General features: G+C 44.1%; 1 protein-coding gene across 1 annotated transcript; it reads left to right on the forward strand.

Moving 5' to 3' along the window:
• Positions 1 to 12,076: 12,076 nt before the first annotated feature.
• KDM8 (lysine demethylase 8) lies at positions 12,077 to 20,217 on the forward strand. The gene is made up of 6 exons (XM_040079455.1): positions 12,077 to 12,807; positions 14,085 to 14,217; positions 15,191 to 15,232; positions 15,977 to 16,126; positions 19,200 to 19,292; positions 19,387 to 20,217. The coding sequence occupies exons 1-6, from the start codon at positions 12,077 to 12,079 to the stop codon at positions 19,549 to 19,551; spliced, it is 1,314 nt and encodes a 437-aa protein (XP_039935389.1). The 3' UTR covers positions 19,552 to 20,217.
• Positions 20,218 to 20,235: the final 18 nt, after the last annotated feature.

The raw sequence follows: 20,235 nt of genomic DNA on the forward strand, positions 1-20,235 counted from the left end.
CAAATTCTCCTGTAAGAACAGGAGCGGGGATCATTCTGCTCAGCCCAGGCATCTCATCACAAAGCCAAGAGTTTTACTACCAATTCCTTCAATGCTGTTTTACGTTTCACTACCTCTGCCTTATACATGGCTGGAATGTAAAGCAGAACTCCAGGCAAGGAGCATCAGCTAACCCATGCTGCCCTCCTCAGGAGCCAAGCACAGCCTGCACAGGGAATGATGGGCTGCTTTGCATAAACAGGCATACCAAGATTTTCATTTTAATAAAGCTAAAGAGCTTCTCAAAAGGAAGGGCCTTTTCTACAGCATTAAACATGCTCGTCTTCAGCTGAAGCTCAAGGAGAGAGAATAAGCCTTTCTTCAGGACAAACATGCACTCAGGAAATGCAAAGGGAGACAAAAGAGCAGGTGCTGCATTAGTGGCAGCAGCAACACCCACTGCATACACCGGGTGGAGCAAACAGCTGGATGGAGATTAAAGGTAGCATAACCCATACTCCCTGCTTCACTTCCTTATGCAGTGGACAGCACAAAAACGGGGACTCCTCCATAGCACACCCACATCACACCCACAACAGTGAGCTCCGCTGCTCGATCACAGTCACAGACTCAAAACACTGGCACCGTCCTATTGCAACAGAGAACTTTATAGCTCAGAAAGCAAAACATCCAGAGACAAAGCAATTGGTCCACCCACTGACAGGAATACTTTCCAGAACCAAAAAGGGCTTGTCCAGTCATAAACTCCTGAAGGGGAAAAGGGGCGAGTATCAAACAACAGGGAGATAGCAATCAAAATAAAAACATCAGTGAATCACCTGAAGTGGGAACAAGGAGGATTTTACCATTACATCAGTATGGGGGAAAACAGAAGCCGTTGAGAGAATTCCAGCTAGTTATGTTTCATTGAAGAGCTAGAATTCAGCACAAGGCTGTGTTTGTAAGATGCAACTCCATCTGGGAAGGTCATGGTCTGGCATGTGCTACAAAGGGCTGCCAGGAGTGGTGTCACAGTAAAGGCTTTTAGCTTCTTCTGATGCCATGAGAGGGAAAAGCTAGAGCAATCATACCCAAAGCTGCTATCTGGAGGCAAGCTGTGGCACATGTCAAAGATTATGTTTATAGTCCTATGATGTTTCATTCTTTTGCTCTCATCTACCACACAGGGACATCTTTGCATTTTGCATTTATCACCAAAGTCTGTTCTCATTCCAGTCCACAGAGGCTGATGAACAATGTTTCTTTATTTTTCATTTCAGAGGATCATTACTTATGTTGAAGCCACTTGTCCCTAACGAGATCTAAGATGTAGTTCCCTAGGAATTCAGAGGTTATTTAAAGCTCTTTTCTGATATCCAATTTGCCTGTTATTTATTTTCGGAGTTATTTCTGCAGAAACCTTGCAACTGAGAGGCAGGTACCAGGGGCTGAGCAGCCCTGTTTGCACAGAACTTCTCTGCAATAAAGCTCCTTGTGTGTAAGACCTAGCCAGGCCCCTCTGCACAGCATCATGGGGCCAACCAAAAATTCTGTGGCACTTGCTTGGCGGCACCAAAGAAACCTGCCTTCTCCTTAACTGTATGGGCTTCTAAATGAACATTAAGGAGGTAAGCCCATGCCCCAAACACAAGGCAGCTGCTAATTATTCCCACTACCGTTAGTTTCCTCTGGTCTCACTCTGATCATTTTATGGGAAGAAAATTAGGTAATAATCAAATGTTGGAACCAGCAGAAACCCCACTTCAGCAGGGGATATACATTATTTACCCATAAAAAAGGGCTATTACCATGTAAACTATGATTAATTAAATTCACAGGAGTTATTTCTGTTGCATGTAAGTGGAAGGCTTCCTGCAGAGGAAAAGCTGGGGAGCTGGCTCCATCCTGACAGTAACACAGCCATGCAATGAGAAGCATTGAACTCACCTGAACTCACCCACGGGACTCTTGCACTACACAGTGCACAACCAAGTGTGCAAAGCAGTGGGAATGGTGGAGACGGGTGAGTGTCTGCTTGACCCAATACAAATTTCCATCTATCCACAACCTCCTGATCATCTGGGTTTTTCCATGCTAGCAGGCTGCCAGCCCCTTCCAGGCATTTAAGTGCATGGCCTTTGATCACATCCACTGCACAGGACTGTCCATAAACATTCCCAGGGCCTCAACTGACCGTCTCAGAGAGAACTCTGAATGGATCCTAGATGCTGCCTGAACCTCTTCTTTCCCTTTCTTCCTTCACCCCAGTTATTCACCAAAACATCACTGGATCAGGGACTTGCCTGCCCATTTGTGACATCTGTGCAACACAGCACTTGTCTCCCAATTTTAAAACTGACTTCCCATTGCTGGCAATACAACTTTCACTGCAAGAATTAAACATACCACAGCCTAGGGCTGCAGTTATCTCTGATGAGCCAGAGGAAAATTCTAGAAGTAAATAAAGCAACAGTAAAAAAAACTGGCCCTTAGTGTATATCTGCATCATACATAGTTTCTTCCCTGGAATGTCTCAAGTTGAGGATAACAGACATGTCAGAGTAGCTACATGGCCTCAAATCTAAAGTCCATCCGCTCAATATCCCACTTCGGGAAACAGGCAGAAGAAGAACGTCCAGCAAAGAAGGTAAGAAATAGAAAAGCACACAGCAGCATGCTCCCAATCTCTAGTAATGCACATCCAGTTTGAAAAACTCCTAAGACAGAATGTGGTGGGGCTTTGGTGTTTAATACTCACAGATGGATTTCAATTCCACAATTTTTGCTTTAATTTTTTGAAACTTTTAGCACCTACAACATCCTGATGCAAGGAGTTCCACGGTTCCAGTATGCACAGTGTGAAGGATCACCTCCCTTTTGACTTTTTCCTTTGAGTATGACTCATGTATTTTCATGTCCTTCCCTCAACCTCCAGGTCCTCCATCAACATAGACAGCGAACAATCATTCCTTCCTCATCCTTCCTATTCCACATGATTTTATACACATATATTCCATTTAATTGTCTCTTTTCCAAGGCAGAGCTCTCCTCATAAAGAAGCCATTACAGACCTTTTATTATCTTTTTCTGTCTTGGCTAACATTTTCTAGTTCAATTCTTTGTTTTCTGAAATGAGGGAACAACACTGCACAGAGTTTCAAGGTGCACAACACTGGGAATTTAGGTAAGGACATAATCCTGTTATGTGTTTTGTTGCTTCTCTAAGAACTCCTAACATGTTATTTACTCCTATGACTCAGTGCTATGCCAGCTTTTCCATGTAAGTATTTATTATTATCCCAGGTCTCATTCATTACTTAACAATCGCCTCTGTATTTTTGACTGTCTACACAAAATTAGGATTATTCTCCCTTCTGCTCATCACTTCCTAGTTCTCTACACCAGATCACATCAGGTCAGTCACGCACAGCACAGAACAGCTGGGAGAGGTGCCCCACTCCTCTTTGGACATAGCAAGATGGTCAGAGGTGGTGAGGAAAGGTAAGCACTCACATCCCACTTACGTGATGATGCTGCCCCTCTGAGGGTGCAGGAAAGCTCCCCGGCCCCAGGGTGCCAGCCTAAAGTTCTGCCATTGGCAATGGGCCCTTCATACGTGCCCCTTCATGCCTCCGGACATCCCTACCACAGGGACTCCTACCACCAGCTTCAAGCCCAGGTGTTCAGTTCCATGCTGAGAACAGCCACACTGGTGCAGCAGACAGGAGAGTGAAACAGCATGTGTGACTTGGGAGCCATTTGTCACAGAGTTTGTTTAGTTTCTCATAGTGAAGAAAACAGCAGAACACAGGATTCATAATTTTAAATTCTATATAGTGACAAACTAGCAAGTGCATTTAACAACCAAAATACATTTCACAGCCAGTAATGGATACTGTAAAGTGTAGGCTGGTACTTGGATTATCAAAGGCAGAGTCTATCAATTTTTGGTTTTGTATTAAAGTTGCTTTTTCCATCTGTTGAAAGTGGTTCTTAGTGATTTCACAGGACATTACACTTAATGTGTCTCATTTGCTTGCACCCAAAGGAATTTCATTCTGCTACATTAAGAAATACCTTGGTACACTGGCTAAGCTTTTAACTTTCCAGAACACACTGTTCCACATCTGTCTCCATCCCAGCAGTTACTTTCTTTAAGTGTCTAATTTACACAAACAAGTACACATACAAGATATAGTGCAATTTACATGTCATATTGGCTCTATCACAATGAGGATTCTGTCTCTGTCCCTTTGTGACCTCTGTGATCACCAGCTTAGCTTCTGCCACGTGTGTCCAGAAGGAACATGCCAGATCTCTGAAGCACACTTGGATCTGTAGCTTTTGCTTTGTTCTGTGCTACACACAGGTGGAGAAATGGGAAACTACACTGAAACTCCTTTTGCTGGGGATGTCCCACAAATGTACACTGCACACACAGACAGTTGTTCCTTCTTTCTTGTAAGAATCTCATTTTTTCATTTTACAGCAACGTATGTTCCAGCTGGGCATTCCCATGCCAAGGCACAGCTACCTCTTAGCAGAGGACCACCCCAGTCCTAACGCCACAAATACCATCTACTACAACTGCCAGCACAAAACCCACTTCCAGGTGCATATTCTATTCTTTCTTAAAAGCCTTGGAAAGCAAACATCTGTAATTATGCCTCAGTAGTAAGCCTGGTCTCCCGTTCATCCCAAGCTCACAATGCCCCCTTCTCCCTGCACACTTGCCCTTCCAGTTATTGTCACTGTATCTGATACTGTATCAGCTCAGATCTTGCTGCCATTAGATATGTATTCTGAAGGATGTTGTTACAAATTAGATTTCGAGAAGGTTTAGTATATTGCTGAATCTAAGCTTGCTACTGGGTTTTTCCCACCTGCACTGTTACTTTACAGAGCTGTCAACAGGAACTGATGGTAGCTTGGCAGGTGACTTGAACTGCTCTGCAACACACATTGGAAAAATACCTGCTCTAGGTGGACCTGGTTTAGCAGTGGGTTGGACTAGATGATGTGCAGAGGCTCCTTCCAAGCCCACCCATTCTGGGATTCTGTGAACAGCAGAGACAGCCAAAGTCCTGCACTGCCTTTTTGGAGTAGTAGTGTTGTCCGCAATTCTCAAACACAAGCTGTGTGTAAAGCATGGCTGGGTCACTTGTTGGGAAATAAAATCTATTTCCACAGTGATGTGCATTACATTCCTTTAAAAATCATGATGGAGAGAATCCAGGGCAGAGGAAGCTGCACAGCATTTTCATGGACTATTACAACAGGAAGGGATGCAGAGTGCATGCTTCTTCCCTTATCCTCACTGCAGTGATCCAGAAAATTCCCTTCCCCAAAAGCTCCAGCCTGTATGAACTGGAGAATTACTCACAAATAAATGGAGGATGTTCCTTCTCAGAACATGTATGAAAATATGCCCATTTCTATTAATTCTCCTTACCATGCTTTCCAGAGCACAATGGGAGGATGGCCTGACCTTACAAGACACCAAGATCTCCCATCCTGGCCAGACTCTCTGTACACTTTGTGAGGAACTTTGCTATCACAGGCATCAGACTAGGTGGGTACATAGCTGCTCAAGAAAAATCATCCCCAAAATTCCACACAGTATCTTGGTATGAGTCAGGGGAAGGCAGCAGAGCAGCATATCTACCATCCACCCACATGGGGAAAAGCAAAACCCATCTCTAGTCCAGGGAGAGCACAGCCAAGAGCCTCTGATTGCTGCTGGGCAAACATGGAGCCACAAGAGAGTGCAACTTCTAATTTTCTGACAAAATTCAGGCAGGGACACCAAGCTACACAGAACAGAGAGATGCTGGGCATTGCAGACAACAATGAGACATATGAACCTGATGGGTTTCTTTCCTGCATTTTCTTACAGGCTCCAATATTGCTATAGTGACGCACAACACCAGAGAATATAATTGCTGTAGTGATTACTTACAGCCATTACATTAAGCTTTAAAATGCTCCTTTCAAATTGAACAATGTTTTTTCAAAGTCAACAGCTGGTTCACAGCTTGAAAGCAACAGTTAAGATAAATTAAATAAAAAGGGTAATAAAATCACTGACTAAATTTAATTTTTGAAGCACACGCAAACTCAAACAAAGACTTTAAAATATCTTTCAAAAACATCCACAGAAACAAAAGGCAATACAACCAACAATTGTGGTGGGCTCGTTAATAAGAATGTGATGTAGGAACAAAAATAAATGTGTATACTTAGAGCAGAAAACAAATTCATGCAGCTTTTATAGCCCTAGTCCAGCGGATGAATCAAACACAAGTTTCAAATGAGATTTTTAAATCTTGGGAGGAAAGCAAAAATGTTTATATATAAGTATATATATTTTTCCTCTTAAGGTACATAAATGTATATAAAGTGCAGCTAATGAAATTGACATGTCCCAGCCCTTAGCTTTTTATCCCCATAAAAAGGGGATCTCATGTGCGCTCAAGACCAGTACAATGCCAGGGGCCTGCATCAGCCCTTGAAACGCACTACTGGAATGACAGGTAAGCCTTACATTTCTAGACTGTACAACATCAGCTAAATGCCAAGAGACTTTTCTCTGGCCTGGTCCTCTGTTTGCCATTGGGAGAACAATGTTCACAATTGCAGTGGCCTCTGCCTCGCTAGCAATGAAGTGCCAAAGCTACACATCCATTCGGATAAAACAAAAACATGAAGGGCCCATGCCGTCACTTCCTTCCACACTCCTGTCAGGAAGGAAGGCTTTCTACCTGCAGCACTGCTCCAAACAGGCTGGCTACAAGCCAGCTGTCTCTGTGTCTCAGACCTTCAGGCTGCCAATCAGCTGTTCAGCAGTTGACATCTTATGGCACTTGAATAAGAAAATGATAGAAGAATCAGGAATACATATTCTACCTTCTCCATCACAACAGGGTTTTTTGCCTTATGAGAAAGGCTGTTTCTCATTAGTGCTCATTAGCAATAAGAAATATCCCAAATTAGTTTTCTTTGCACCTGCAGCTATAAAGATTGTTTTAAAGGTTTGCTCTTGTGGCAGTGCATCCGCTCCATTTCTTCTCGGGCCGCACTATGATCCAAGAAACGCTGACTTGGCTTCGGCCTTGACAAACAGCACCTGCGTCGAGCTCCTCTTGAGCTTATCAGAAACAGTGTCTGTCTGTTCCAGGAAGTGGTGCTGTCTAATGAGCTCCTGTTTTTAATGAACAGCCTTGAAAACTTATTTTTCTTTCCTGGATAACAATGCAAGTGGAACAACACTTCTGTTATCGAAATTACAAAGAAAGTTACCAACGCAAATTGCACCCAGGATGAAAAATTACTGTGACTGGAAGCCCATTCTCTTGCGACCCTACAAACAGTGGTCCTGAGTGAGACCCTTTGAACTCCCCTGGACCACAGGAGGATGCAAACAGCAACCTCCTTTTGAGTGGGGCCACTCAGAGCCAGCGAATTCTCATTTGCTATACCACTGCTGAATGACAAGATAGATCCTGGGCTGATGCCCCCACTCCTTGAGGCTCAATCCTTTGTCTGTTGAGAAGACACAAAGGCATCCAATGTGAGTCCTTCACTGAATTCAAGGGGAATTTTTCACAGGTAGATACCTTGTACATAGTGTTCAGGTCTCTGTGTGTGCAAATGTGAATATGCTATATGAAAGGTACTATAAATGTTGCTATCTTAAATTATTAAGAAGTTTAGATTTGTAAGTAAATTTGGCCTGGTAGTTACTGTTGCACTACAGTAAATTCTCTATGAATCTTTCATTAAAATGTTTAACTTGAGCTATCAGTTAAGTCTTGTTAAATTTAAGAGCTTAAACCTTTGGGTCTGAACTGTTGGTCAAGCCCCAGCTCAGTTTAGGAGAGAGGTCCACTCTGAACCTTGTGACTCAGCAGGAGAGTCTTCCTTATACTTTTTTATCCTTATAATTTTCTACCCTTACCCTTTTTCCCCCTCTAGCACCCAGCCTTCACACAGATAATTTTGGAGTTGATTCTGGTTTTAGATTGATTGATTTTAGACTTTAGTTTGCTTTTTCTAGTCCTTAAACCAAGTAGTGGAGTTAACTTTGCCAACAAACTTTTTCATGCTTCCACTTTGACATAAAACATGGTTTTGCTGATACCTTTGCTGGTGATTGTTTAAGCAACCTTAAAACACTCATTCATGACAGTTGTAAAGATTTTATGGTTTAATGTTGAAGGAGCTGTCAGAACATATTTGAAAATATGAAGGGGATTCAAGTTAATATAAGGAAAAGGAATTTAAAAATAGTCTAACTTACATAATTTCCATCCAGCAAAGGTAACTAAGGCTACATGTGTAAGCAATACTGACTGTCACAGTTGCATCTCAGCACTGACACATATGTCCCAGATGGATGTTACATAATGTTTTTGTAAAATAAGTATTTTCCAGTGAATTCTGAAAGTAGAACTGGGTGTGCTGATATAGCTTGCTCCAGAAAGAACACTGTGTGACCTATACCCAAAGCAATGAGAGGCATTCCAAAGTGCCATGCAAAATGTCACCTTATCTCACTTAAAGTGACTTCATCTAGTAATATCAAGGAGATTACAACAATATGTTGTTCTACATGAAAGTACATGACAGCACTATTTGTGAGACCTGGCAGCTGCCACTCTCGGCCGAGCAGATGGCAGTGATAAAAACACAGTTCAGGGAACAGGTTGATAAAGATATATCCATCATTACACTGTCGCTGCACAATTACACTCAACTCCAAGATACCATCAAAATACATGGTTGTGTTATTCTCAGTCAGAAAGACCTTGCTCATCTGACAAAAATTATGTTTAATAATTAATTCTGTACATATTTTAATCAGAATCATTCATCTGCTGTTCAGAAGAACAGAAAAAGCAACCTGGAAAGACATCCAAAATTTTCAAAGTCTTATGTTTACACTTTTGTTCTTGCAGAAGAGGAGACAGTCATTTCCTCTAAAGGAAAATAAGAGCCAACTATGGCTTTCATGGCAGTCATAAAGTTATATTCCCATTTAAGTGCCAGAGGGCATCTTAGGTTCCACTTTCACTTATTTTTACCTTTTTTTTTTTTGCATGGGTGGGTAGGCACACGGGCAATGTTAAATTATGTATATGTATATTGTGTATATTACTCATGGAAAGTACCAGTCAACCACTCCTGGAAGCAAAAACAGCCTAAGCACTGGTGGCAGGGCAGCAGCAGTACCAGCCTGTCCCCACTTCATCCCTGCTCCTGGATACTACCAATACTTACAGGCACTTACCTGCTGCAACGGCTGGTGAAGGCACATCCCCAAGCATTCCAAAAGCCCTGGAAATGAGGGAAAAGATAATCTTCCCTCTACAGAATTACAGAATGGTTCAGGTTGGAAAGGACCACAGGCAGGCCATCCGGTCCAACCTCCCTGCTCAAGCAGGGTCATCCCAGAGCACATGGCACAGGATTGTGTCCAGATCATTCTGGAATATCTCCAGTGAGGGACTTTTCACACCCTCTCCAGGCAATCTCTTCACGAAGCAGCAAGGGAAATCTTGGTACCAACTTTTCTTCTGCACTTTAAAGGGATATCTTTCTACAAGGTTAGGCAGTGCGCTTTCCGCAATCTTTAAAAAATTTACTTCTGATGAAAACAGCACAAGCTTCAGTGATGGTGGCATAGTCTGTGGAACTCTTTTTCCCATCCGTTTCTGCAGGTTAGACACATGACAGTAACCTTTGTTCTTTGGCAGCAGGAATTAAATTCTCTCTTCTTGACCTAAAATGGAAATGTCTAGCACAGAAGTTGTCCACTTCCTTGGTCAGCCAGCTCACACAAAACATCTGCAGTAGTTTACAGGCATTTCAAAACTAACACGCCTTCTTGTGAGATTAACTGCTCTGAGAGCTAAACTTCCCAATTCAGCATCCATTTGCAAATCTGCTGGGGTTTTTTGCCCAATGAGGACAATTTCAACCAAGTTGTTAAGATGCAGCATGAGCTTTTAATGGATTTTTCTCTGAGACTAAAGGCCAAACACACAAGACGCAGTACACACCTTAAGACCTGAGCTTTATTAGCTCAGCAGATATACAGCACCTTTAACTGCAATGACAACTCCCTGAAAGGAGTTTGTAGCCAGGTGGGGGTTGGTCTCTTCTTCCAGGCAAACAGTGACAGGACAAGAGGACACAGTCTTAAGTTGCACTAGGGGAGTCTTAGGCTGGACATTAGGAAGAAGCCCTTCACACAAGTAGTGATTGGGCATTGGAATGGTCTGCCCAGGGAGGTGGTGGAGTCACCATCCCTGGAGAGGCTTAAGAAAAGCCTGGAAGTGGCACTCGGTGCCATGGTCCAGGTGACAAGGTGGTGTTAGGTCATAGGTTGGACTCAATGATCTCAAAGTTCTTTTCCAACCTAGTTGATTCTGTGATTCAAGACTATTGATGCTGCATCAGGATTCAAATTATTGTAACCAAAACCGACTAGAAATAACTGTCTCACAGAGGAACATTGTGCCTCCCTGAATACTCAAAAACTAAAATCACCTGAAGTGAAACTGATAAAGCTCATCATGGCCTTAATGCCTCACTGCTGTGCTGGAGATTACTTGTTCAGATCTTGGTGTTATTTGAAATTCCAGAAAGAAAATCCTAATCTTCAAAGTGAAACTTGTGAAAATGTTACTCATATTTAAACTACAAAAACTATTATTTAATGAGAATTGTATTAACCAACTTAAATGCAAATGTTAATGCAAATGGTTATAAAAAGTGGACAGTCCAAAGACACAAGACTAACACTTGCTAGCACCCTAAATTGCAAATAATGAACACAGAGTCTAACAAGAATCTCCTTGTTGCTTAAATACTTTCTCCTACAGCAGCACATATTAACATTTAGCAGTTAAGGAGAAAAAACTGAACGAAGGTGCTAAAATCACACTGTCACCTGAGGAATTTAAGGTGCCAAGAGAAAGGCAGTCAGAAGACAGGCAATAGACAGGCCAGCATAAGCAATGTACAAGTCTGAAGTGTGAGAAGTGTGAGAGCAGAAGTGATCATTTCAAGGAGACCGCTGGGAAGCAGGGGGGAGAGCCACCACCAGCAGCAACAGAAGAATTCACAGCAAAGTTTTTTCCTTTTTGGAAAGTACTGAGCATGGAACAAAGAAGAGTGAGTGCCTCAGTAAAGAAAATGATCATTTTAACTTTTTCTGTTAATAAGGATTTGTCTCAAATCTGAAGATTTCAACCCTAACTAGGAGCTAAAAGTTCCTCATTTCTTGTTATGGTGGTTTAGAGCTCGGTTCACCATGTTAAAATATTCCTCGGTTGCTGAATTTTAAGTAAAATATTGGTTTGCCTTTGCAGTCAATACTTAAATCCTGAAAACGTTCAGGGTACATTATCAAAGCAAGGTGGGGCTCAGTGATGCTGTGCCCCGGCGTTAGAAAGAAGACTTTCGTGCGTATCCCATGCAAAAAGCATATCCTATTCTCAGCAAGCAGCTGAGGCAGCGGGAGGACACGGGCTCAGAGCCACGCTGGGCGCAGACGGCCGGCAGAGACGTTTCCTTGCAGCACAAAAGGCCAGCTGGGCAGAGCGCATCTCCCCTTCGCGCAGCACCCACCGCCTGCCTCCGCTGCCCCGCGATCGGGACTGAGAGGCTGCCACAGCGCAGGCAGCCACCTCCTCACGCCGGCCCTGGGCGAACGGCCGGAGAAGAGACGGTGACCTTCACCGCGTCTATGTGCTCCCCCTTACTGTGAAAGCAGCGCCCATCATAGACACGCAATTCCAACTGACTGGAATTCGCTAGTCAACTGCACAGGTAAAAAGGCCGAGACCGGGCTTCACCAATACGAGAGAACCGCCGCCCACAGCACGGACTGCCCGGCCGGCGGCTCGGCCCCCGGCCCCCGCGTCCGCCCCCGGCCCCCGCGTCCGCCCCCGGCCCCCGCGTCCGCCCCGCCACGCCCCACCCCGGCCCGCGTCCGCCCCCGCCCCCGGCCCCCGGCCCCGCCCCGCGTCCGCCCCCGGCCCTGGCCCCGGCCCGACAGCGCCGCCTTGCGGACGACGGCGCAGCCGCGGCCATGGCGGCGACCGGCTGCGCGGAGGGCGCAAGCGACAGCTCTGCGCTGTGGGCCGAGGTGCGAGCGCTGCTCCCCCGCGCCGAGGAGGGTCTGACCTTGGCGCTGAGCGGCGACGTGGAGGACTGCGTCCTGCCGCTACTGCGACGGGCCCGCGCGCTTCTTTACGGCTCGGCGGACCGGCCCGCGGCCGCAGCGGCAGCGGGGCTGGAGCGCCTCAGCGACGTCCTGCGCGACTATTCCTGGGAGAAGCTGAACGCGGGGCCGTGGAGGGAGATCGGCAAGGGCTGGCGCCAGGTCTACGCCTACGGCTGCCTCTTCGGGGCGCTGGCCGATGTGGCCGCGGGCCGCCCGCTGGCGCGCGCCGTGCGGCTCTGCGACCTGGGGCTGCTCATGGGCGCCGCGGTCCTGGACAACGTCCTGGCGCGCCTGGTGCGCGCGCTGCAGACGCACCTGCCCCGCGCGGCGCCGCGCGCCGAGGGAGCGCCTGCGGCCCGCGAGCCGCCCTCGCGCCCCGGCCTTCCTCGCGCTGCCCCGCGCGGGGCTGCTGAGGGGGAGCGTCCGCTCCTGAGCGGCCGGCTGCAGCCGCCGGCCCCCGCGCCGCGGCCGGAGGAGGCGATTCCGCACCTTCGCTGCCCTTCGCTGGAGCACTTCAGAGAAAACTACCTCGTTCCCCAGCGGCCCGTGGTCCTGGAGGGTGTCATGGACCACTGGCCGTGTATGAAGAAGTGGAGGTGAGAAGTGAGTTCCTTTTCTGTCCAAGTAAAGGCACGATCGGAAATCTTGATGCTGGATAGAGCAGCAGAGACCTTAACAGAGGTTGGATACCGTGGGCAGTGTATTTTGCTGGCAGCAGTGTTCTGCTGCTCTGTGGAAGTTGCTTCATAGATGAGGGAAGCTTTTCATAGCATTCAGGGCGTCACACAGTAGATGCTGGACTGTCTCGGGGCAAAGGCGACCCTTTGACCAGCCTCTGGTTCTTCATGGGTTAAGGCCGCCCTCTGCCCAGCCTTCAGCCGTCCCAGGAGCCCAATGGGAACTCGCGAGAAGTGCACACTGAAAAGTGCCACTGGATCTGTGTCACGCACACATCAGTAGTTTTTACCCTTTGGAGTTTGCCGATAATTAGTGCGATGGAAAGTGAATTTCGGAGCAATGAGTAAGCATGGTTGACTTTTTCATTCATAAGTCCAAGCACTGATGCTTGTTTAGTGTTGTATTTGACTGTTGAGTTTCAGACACCACTGTGCAGGAGTGAGTAACAGCATTGTGCTGCCTGGTTAATGCACACAATGGTGCCCACATACCCAGTACTGAGCATCACATATTTGTGAGGTGAAGGTCATGATTACCTAGAAAAGGGGGAAAACCACTCATGCTTAGTTTTAGTAACTGCTTTAGTTAAACAACCAAAGGTAAAATTAAGTGGCTACAATTGTTATGTTGTAGGGATTTTATTAATTTTTGAGGGAAGGTACTGTACTGGTTAACTTTAGACACTCAAAAAGATTAACTTCTCTGTTTAATTAATACTGCTGTCCATGGAGAGATGTATTTCAGGCATCGAACTAATCCCTCTGGCTACAATTGGAATGGTTGTTATTGACACCTGCATAGACAGTGACAGAGAGTTGATCTAATATTACTGAGTAGGACATACAACATTTTATCAAATGCAGCAGCAGGCAGCAAAAAGATTTCCCATCCCATGCCAAGAGACAGTAACAGCTTAAATCTTCTTTGTTTGGAAGGAAATAACCAAGGCAAACAGGCTTTTAAACAAAAAATGATGCAGACAGTTGGGGTGTCATGTACACACAAACCTGCCTGCTGATTTCCTTGTTGCTCGCATTCTATTCTTCTGCCTTTTTCTATTGGTTGGTTGGGTTTAGATAGGAGAAACTCAAGGCAGTAGAATTTTATTACCCAACAAGACTGATTTGGATTTATTGCCTTACATTCAAAATTAGTAAGAGCAGTATAGAAGGTAATGGAACTTTCTTTATTTCAGTGTGGACTATTTCTGTCAAGTCGCAGGGTGCCGCACCGTCCCCGTGGAGTTGGGTGCCCGGTACACAGATGAGGAATGGTCTCAGCAGCTCATGACTGTCAGTGACTTCATCAGCCGGTATATCATGGATGAGGTCTGTTACACTCGTTTGTTCCATCTCCAAACACAGCAGTGTGGTACTGGTACAGACAACAGTTCTGCTTACAACAAACCTACTCTTGAGGTGATACCAAAGGAGGGGGTGTGCTGTAAGCAGAGCTCTGAATTAATTGACATATTTTCAAGACCTGAAGCTAAGAATAATTATTTCAACAAAAGATTTGATTTTTACCTATAATCAAGTGTACAGTAGCTGGAATTTGATGAATACATACACACATACATGCATACATATGCAGCAAAAACCTGATTGGTGGAATCTAATAAGGAATCCTCCAGCAGTGTTGTTCCTCTTTCTCATTAAACTGCTTAGTGAGATTTAGGATCAGATCCAGATTTACATGCTGTCATAGTTTTAATTTCAAACCGGGTGGAAACACCAATTAATGCAGTGGTCTCACGTTTACTAAATTTTGGTCTTGGTACTTACTTGGTACTTAAATGAGGCAGAAAAATACAAAGTTGATTAACGTCTGGAATGTCCTTTTGCTTTCACATATGAAGATCCCAAGCCCCTATTTCTGTTTTCTTGCCTTCTGGCAGGAAGGACCATGTGCCATAGCAAACTGATCTGTGGTGCACCCTGGACAGGGTATGAAAGTAGTTCCAGGGCATGAAGGAGAGCTGGTCTGTGGCCAGCAGGATCTGGCTAGAAAGATGCAGTGGATCGTCAGCTGTCAAGACTCCATAGGGAGTCCAAGCTTCCTTCAGTAACTCAAGCTTGGTGATTTACTGATTGTGGAGACACATCTACATTTTCATAATTTCAATGGAGCTGTAAGTTGCTATTTCTGAAAACCCCTTATACTTTTGAAATAGTTATAGTACTCTGAATAGGACTTTGGAAATGGATGTTACCTATAAGTAAATTCTATTCACCTGTAAGTAAATTAACTCACCATCTTACCTGTATGTTACTGTGGTTTTTTTCTCTGCTGTCGTTTCAGAACAATGTAGGATACCTTGCCCAGCACCAGCTTTTTGATCAGGTAAAACTGAGTGAATATTTTTATCTTCCTACAGTCATGTGTTCCTTTGGTAGCACAAGTTGTCTCTAAGGATGTTGACTGTCCTAGATTGAAGGACATATGGAGAATTCACAGAAATTCTTAAGTTTCTATTCCAATAATTCGAAGGAACAGAGGGAGAGGTTCGTTCCATTTGGCTGCAAGACATGGAAACAAAACCCTTTTGGGATGAAGACATTCAATCCTAGTGCTGTTTCAGTACAATGTAGCGTATACTTAGGGGGATATTACCTGGTAAGCCCATTTCATAAGTCAGGGAAGAGATTTGGACAGGGAAGTCTTCAACCTGGATATGTTTACTAGAATCTGAAATGTCATTCCAGTTAACCAGAGCTTAGGTTGGTGGAGACATAAGAAGGAATCTCACAGAGAAGCAAACATAGAAGAGATCAGCTGCTACTTTTCCACAAAGAGCAAACATTCTTGTGGGTGTCTCTGATTACTGCAAAAGCAAAGGGTCTCTGAAGAATGAGGAAACCCCTTTTTTTCTCCCGCCTCTCCTTCCAACATTCTGCTCACTACAACAGAAAATTTAAGAACATTTCCTGCACATTCCTCAGAGGTCAGCTACTTTTCTCCTACCCTTGCCAGACCAGCCAATCATTTGTTTTCTTTACGTCCAGTCTTGCTTATCTATTCTATGAATTACCTATTTTAGCAAGTCAGCACATACCCTTTTTAATGTTTCTTTCTTTATGGAAATAGATCCCAGAACTGAAAGAAGATATTAGTATCCCTGACTACTGTTGCTTGGGGGAAGGGGAAGAAGATGACATCACCATTAATGCTTGGTTTGGTCCAGGAGGCACAATCTCACCTCTTCATCAGGATCCCCAGCAAAATTTTTTAGCCCAGGTATGTACTCTTTATTACTCTACACATGCCATTAATGCATGCATTAGAGAAAATGTTTATGGTATGTGTTAGAGACAAGGGGAGCAGACAACTTGAGGAACAATTGAAGGACAGAGAACATGCAGATACTATTTTGCTATTTTATTGCATTTGTCACTACTGCAACTTAATACTGAATGTAATCTTGTAGACCACAAGTGTTGCTCATTGAGAGAGACCATTACTTACCCTTTTTTTACAGATGATAGATAGAAATCACAAGAAGCAGCTTTTCCAAGGTCATGGAATTTGTAACAGAGTTGGGAGGAATCTGGATCCTGTCATGTTGTACTAAGGAGTTTTCTTTTTCTGGTGTCGTGGTTTGAGCCAAGCCAATCCCCAAGCCTCATGCAGCCACCTTCTCATCCCCCAACCAGCAGGATGAGGGAGAGAATGGGGAGAGTAAAAGATAGAAAACTTGTGGATTGAGGTTTAATAAGCAAAAACAAAGCATGTCCAAAAACAAAACAATTACTTGACTGCTTCCCATGGGCAGGCAGATGTTCAGTCATTCCCAGGAGAGCAGAGACAGCAGAGCCCGTCATGCTTAACAATTACTGGGGAAGACAAACACCATCACTCCAAACATCCCCCATTTCTTCTTCTTCTTCCTTCATATACTGAGTGTGATGTCATATAGTCTGGAATATCCTTTGGTCAGTCAGTTTGGGTCACCTGTCCTGGTTGTGTCTCCTCCCAGTCTCCCAGGCACCCCCAACTTCCTTGCCAACACGGCAGTATAATAAGCAGAAAAGACTTCAGGTCTGTGTAACTTGGTTCAGCAATAAGAAAAACATCTCTATATTATTAACCCTGTGTTCAGTACAAATCCAAAACTGTCCTATATCAACCACTGGGAAGAAAATTAATCCTACCTCAGCCAAAGCCAGCACATCTGGAAAACAAGATATTGAGGTGGGCTTAGGTACACTAGTCCATTTCAGATTACCCAGTAAAATATTCATGCATGCAGTGAGATAAGAATTAAAACTTGTACTATGACATCATTTCTGCTGAGATCCTCTTAGCGGGCTTTTTGATGATGACTTTTAGGGCAGAATAACCCAATAAAATATTGGGGCCTTTTGTGGTCAGCACTTAACAGGTCCAGGGATGTCTTCTGGATCCAAGCAGTTGACTACTGTGAATCTTTGAACACTGAGAGGTGTTTTGTTTACTGAAGGAGATTGCTGTCCCATCAGACTCTTAGAAGAAAAACAGCTTACAGTTTTCCAGCAGGATTGTGACATTACTTTCTACTGATAGGTATTTATCAGTTGAGCCTTAGTTTCTCTGTCCCAGTTGCATCTTGCGAACCTGCATTTTCACTTGAAACTGAGGCTTAATTCAGGCCTTCCTAGAGTGGTGGTTTTACAACTGCTGTGCAGCTCTGTATAGATTACATTTCTCTTGTGTGCTACCTGCTCAGCACAGACACACATACAGCTGTATTCTGAAAGTGAAGTACTGTACTATTCATGCTATGTAAAGCTTGAGGGGAAACTTTCTTGGTGGAAGAAAAATTTATAGGAGCTGTTGGACTGGGAAAAGATACTTCCCTTACTAACCTTGGAACTTGTTTTCTTCTGCCTGAAAAGTGGGAGATTATCTGCCAGCGCTGTGAAAGAGTCTTTGTAATATGAACAGGTTGTGATCTGGCAGCTTTCAATTAAAATTCCCCTGCTTTATGATGCCATTTAAACTGTGGCTGTGGAGTACAGGAAGGCAAAAGTAACAAAATTAAATTATCGTGGCTGGTGGCGAGATCGTAGTTTTTCCACTAATGAGCAAACAGTCTCTGGAGATGCAGACTATTGCCCATTAACTGGTGTCCACAGTCTTATAGTATACAAGGTCTTAATCCAGTGAGGCAAGTGAAGGAAGGAGCTGTTAACAGCTGATGGCAGTCCCAAAAACATTTCAAGCACTCAGAGAACATGCTGTTGGAGCAATAACCGGCATTTTTGTCACTTCCATACGTCACCAAAAATACCGTGTAATACTTGGTTCTTTAGCGAGCTAATTAATACCCTTATTCCCTTTGGGGTGTGGAAGGCATACTAAAAACACATGGACAGCCAGTGTTACATAGATCAATGCTCTAGTAGTTCAATTAGTGCTAGTGAAAAGTAGGACAGGGCAGGAGTACCTGGTACTTGTCCAGTATGTAGAATACATTGATATGCTGTCCTTGAAGCAACAAACTAAATAGCCAATAGGACAGCTTTGGTGTTGGTAAGATTTTAGGAAATCCTGTTCTATAATGTGGGAAGGGATGTTAAGATAGAGGAAAAGCAGGTTGGTTAGGAATGGTTGGGTAGCCACTCAGGGGTGCTGAGATTAGTCAGAGTACCCATAACAGGACAGTTCCCAACAAGTATGATCATGCCTAGCTCTTGCGGTGGTCTGGAACGCTGGCACTAACAGTATGAATCTTCATCCTAAACCTTCTGTTCCACTGGTATCAGTGGAGGAGTCAGCTTTGACTCATTCATGCTGCCACATCTTGGCACCAAAAACTTGGAAGTTCATGTAGCATTCAGGGAAGCCAGGCCACTTGCCTTACAAATTCTCATTTCAGCACTCCAGTCAAAGGAACTGGTTTAATGATGACACAGAAGTAAGAGTTTGAGGGGTATATGAAAGCTTAGCAGTCACTGCAAGTGCCTCTGCCTGTTGATGTGAATTGCAATGAAGGTTCAGCCTCCTTATTCGCAGTTCTTATTTCAAGCTATGTAGAGCCTAAATAAGGATGTATAAATCAGTTGCCTTAAACTTTGAAGTGAAAGCAATCAGGTTAAAGGCATTTCCTTTCCTAAAGCTATTTCAGATTCTTACCTGCTCCAAGTGAAGAGGTATTTGAATTCCAACAGCCCGATTCAACTTTTTATTATAGCAGTGTCTGTTGCTAACAAAGATAATTAGGTTACTTGTAATCAGGTATACTTTACTGTTAAATGCCAGCTGTGACCCACAGCTTGCAGTAATGTGTCAGTTAATGACCAGTGGAAAACATTTATTCTATTATATACAGGTATTTGGAAGAAAGTATATCCGTCTCTATTCACCACAAGATTCAGAAAACCTGTACCCCCATGAAAGCCAAATTCTTCACAACACAAGTCAGGTAAATAGTTGCCTGAAATTTTAATACCAGTAATGTTATCTTATCAAATCATATTTGAGTAAAGACATTCTTCTGATGATTGTTTTTTTTATAGGTTGATGTAGAAGATCCAGACTTGGTCAAGTTTCCAAACTTCACAAAGGCTGCATTTCAGTCCTGCATTCTGATGCCTGGACAGATTCTGTTTATTCCAGTAAAATATTGGCATTACGTGCGATCGCTTGAGCTCAGCTTCTCTGTTAGTTTCTGGTGGTCATAGCTCTGGAATGGGAATTAAAAATCAGGGAAGTAGCATCTCTCTCTCAGGAGAGGTTAGAGGTGGAGCAAAACCAAAAACCAACAAACTCTTGCTGAAGCATGGAGAATTAGTCACAATGGGTAAGTGGAAAGATGATGCTGTAGCCACTTCATTTTTGTAGATGTTTCTAGTAACTCCTAAAGAGCATATTATTAGGTCATTGCCTTGTGTGTGCATCCCTCAGAAACAGCCTGTGTACAGGCACTGCCAGGGCTCTGCCTGAGATATCAGGTCAGTGTTATCTTCTACTTGGATTCAGTAACACTAAACCCTAGAGTTAACTAGAGAGATGGTGCTACCTAAAGGTTCAATCCATTAAAAAATTAAGCTAACACCAAGCAAGGTACTGGTCTCTTGCATGGAAAAAGTTAACTCATGTCCTGGTTCTGGCCAGGATGGGTTAATTTCTGCAGTAGCCAGGAGGGGCATGGCCCAGACCCAGAAGTTATTCTGTACCTCAGCCTGCCACAGCTGGGTGCTGAGGGCAGGCAGGGCCTCCTTGTTCTCTTAGTGATTGAATCTGTGTGAATCTTTTGTCTCTTTTGTACACTTCGTTATTGATATTGTTGCTATTACTGCTCATTTTCTTATTCCATTGCTGTTTCCAGTAAATTGTTCTTACTGCAACTCATGATCTTTATCTTT

Source organism: Hirundo rustica, chromosome 15 (genome assembly GCF_015227805.2).
Source record: "Hirundo rustica isolate bHirRus1 chromosome 15, bHirRus1.pri.v3, whole genome shotgun sequence".
Taxonomy (NCBI): domain Eukaryota; kingdom Metazoa; phylum Chordata; class Aves; order Passeriformes; family Hirundinidae; genus Hirundo; species Hirundo rustica.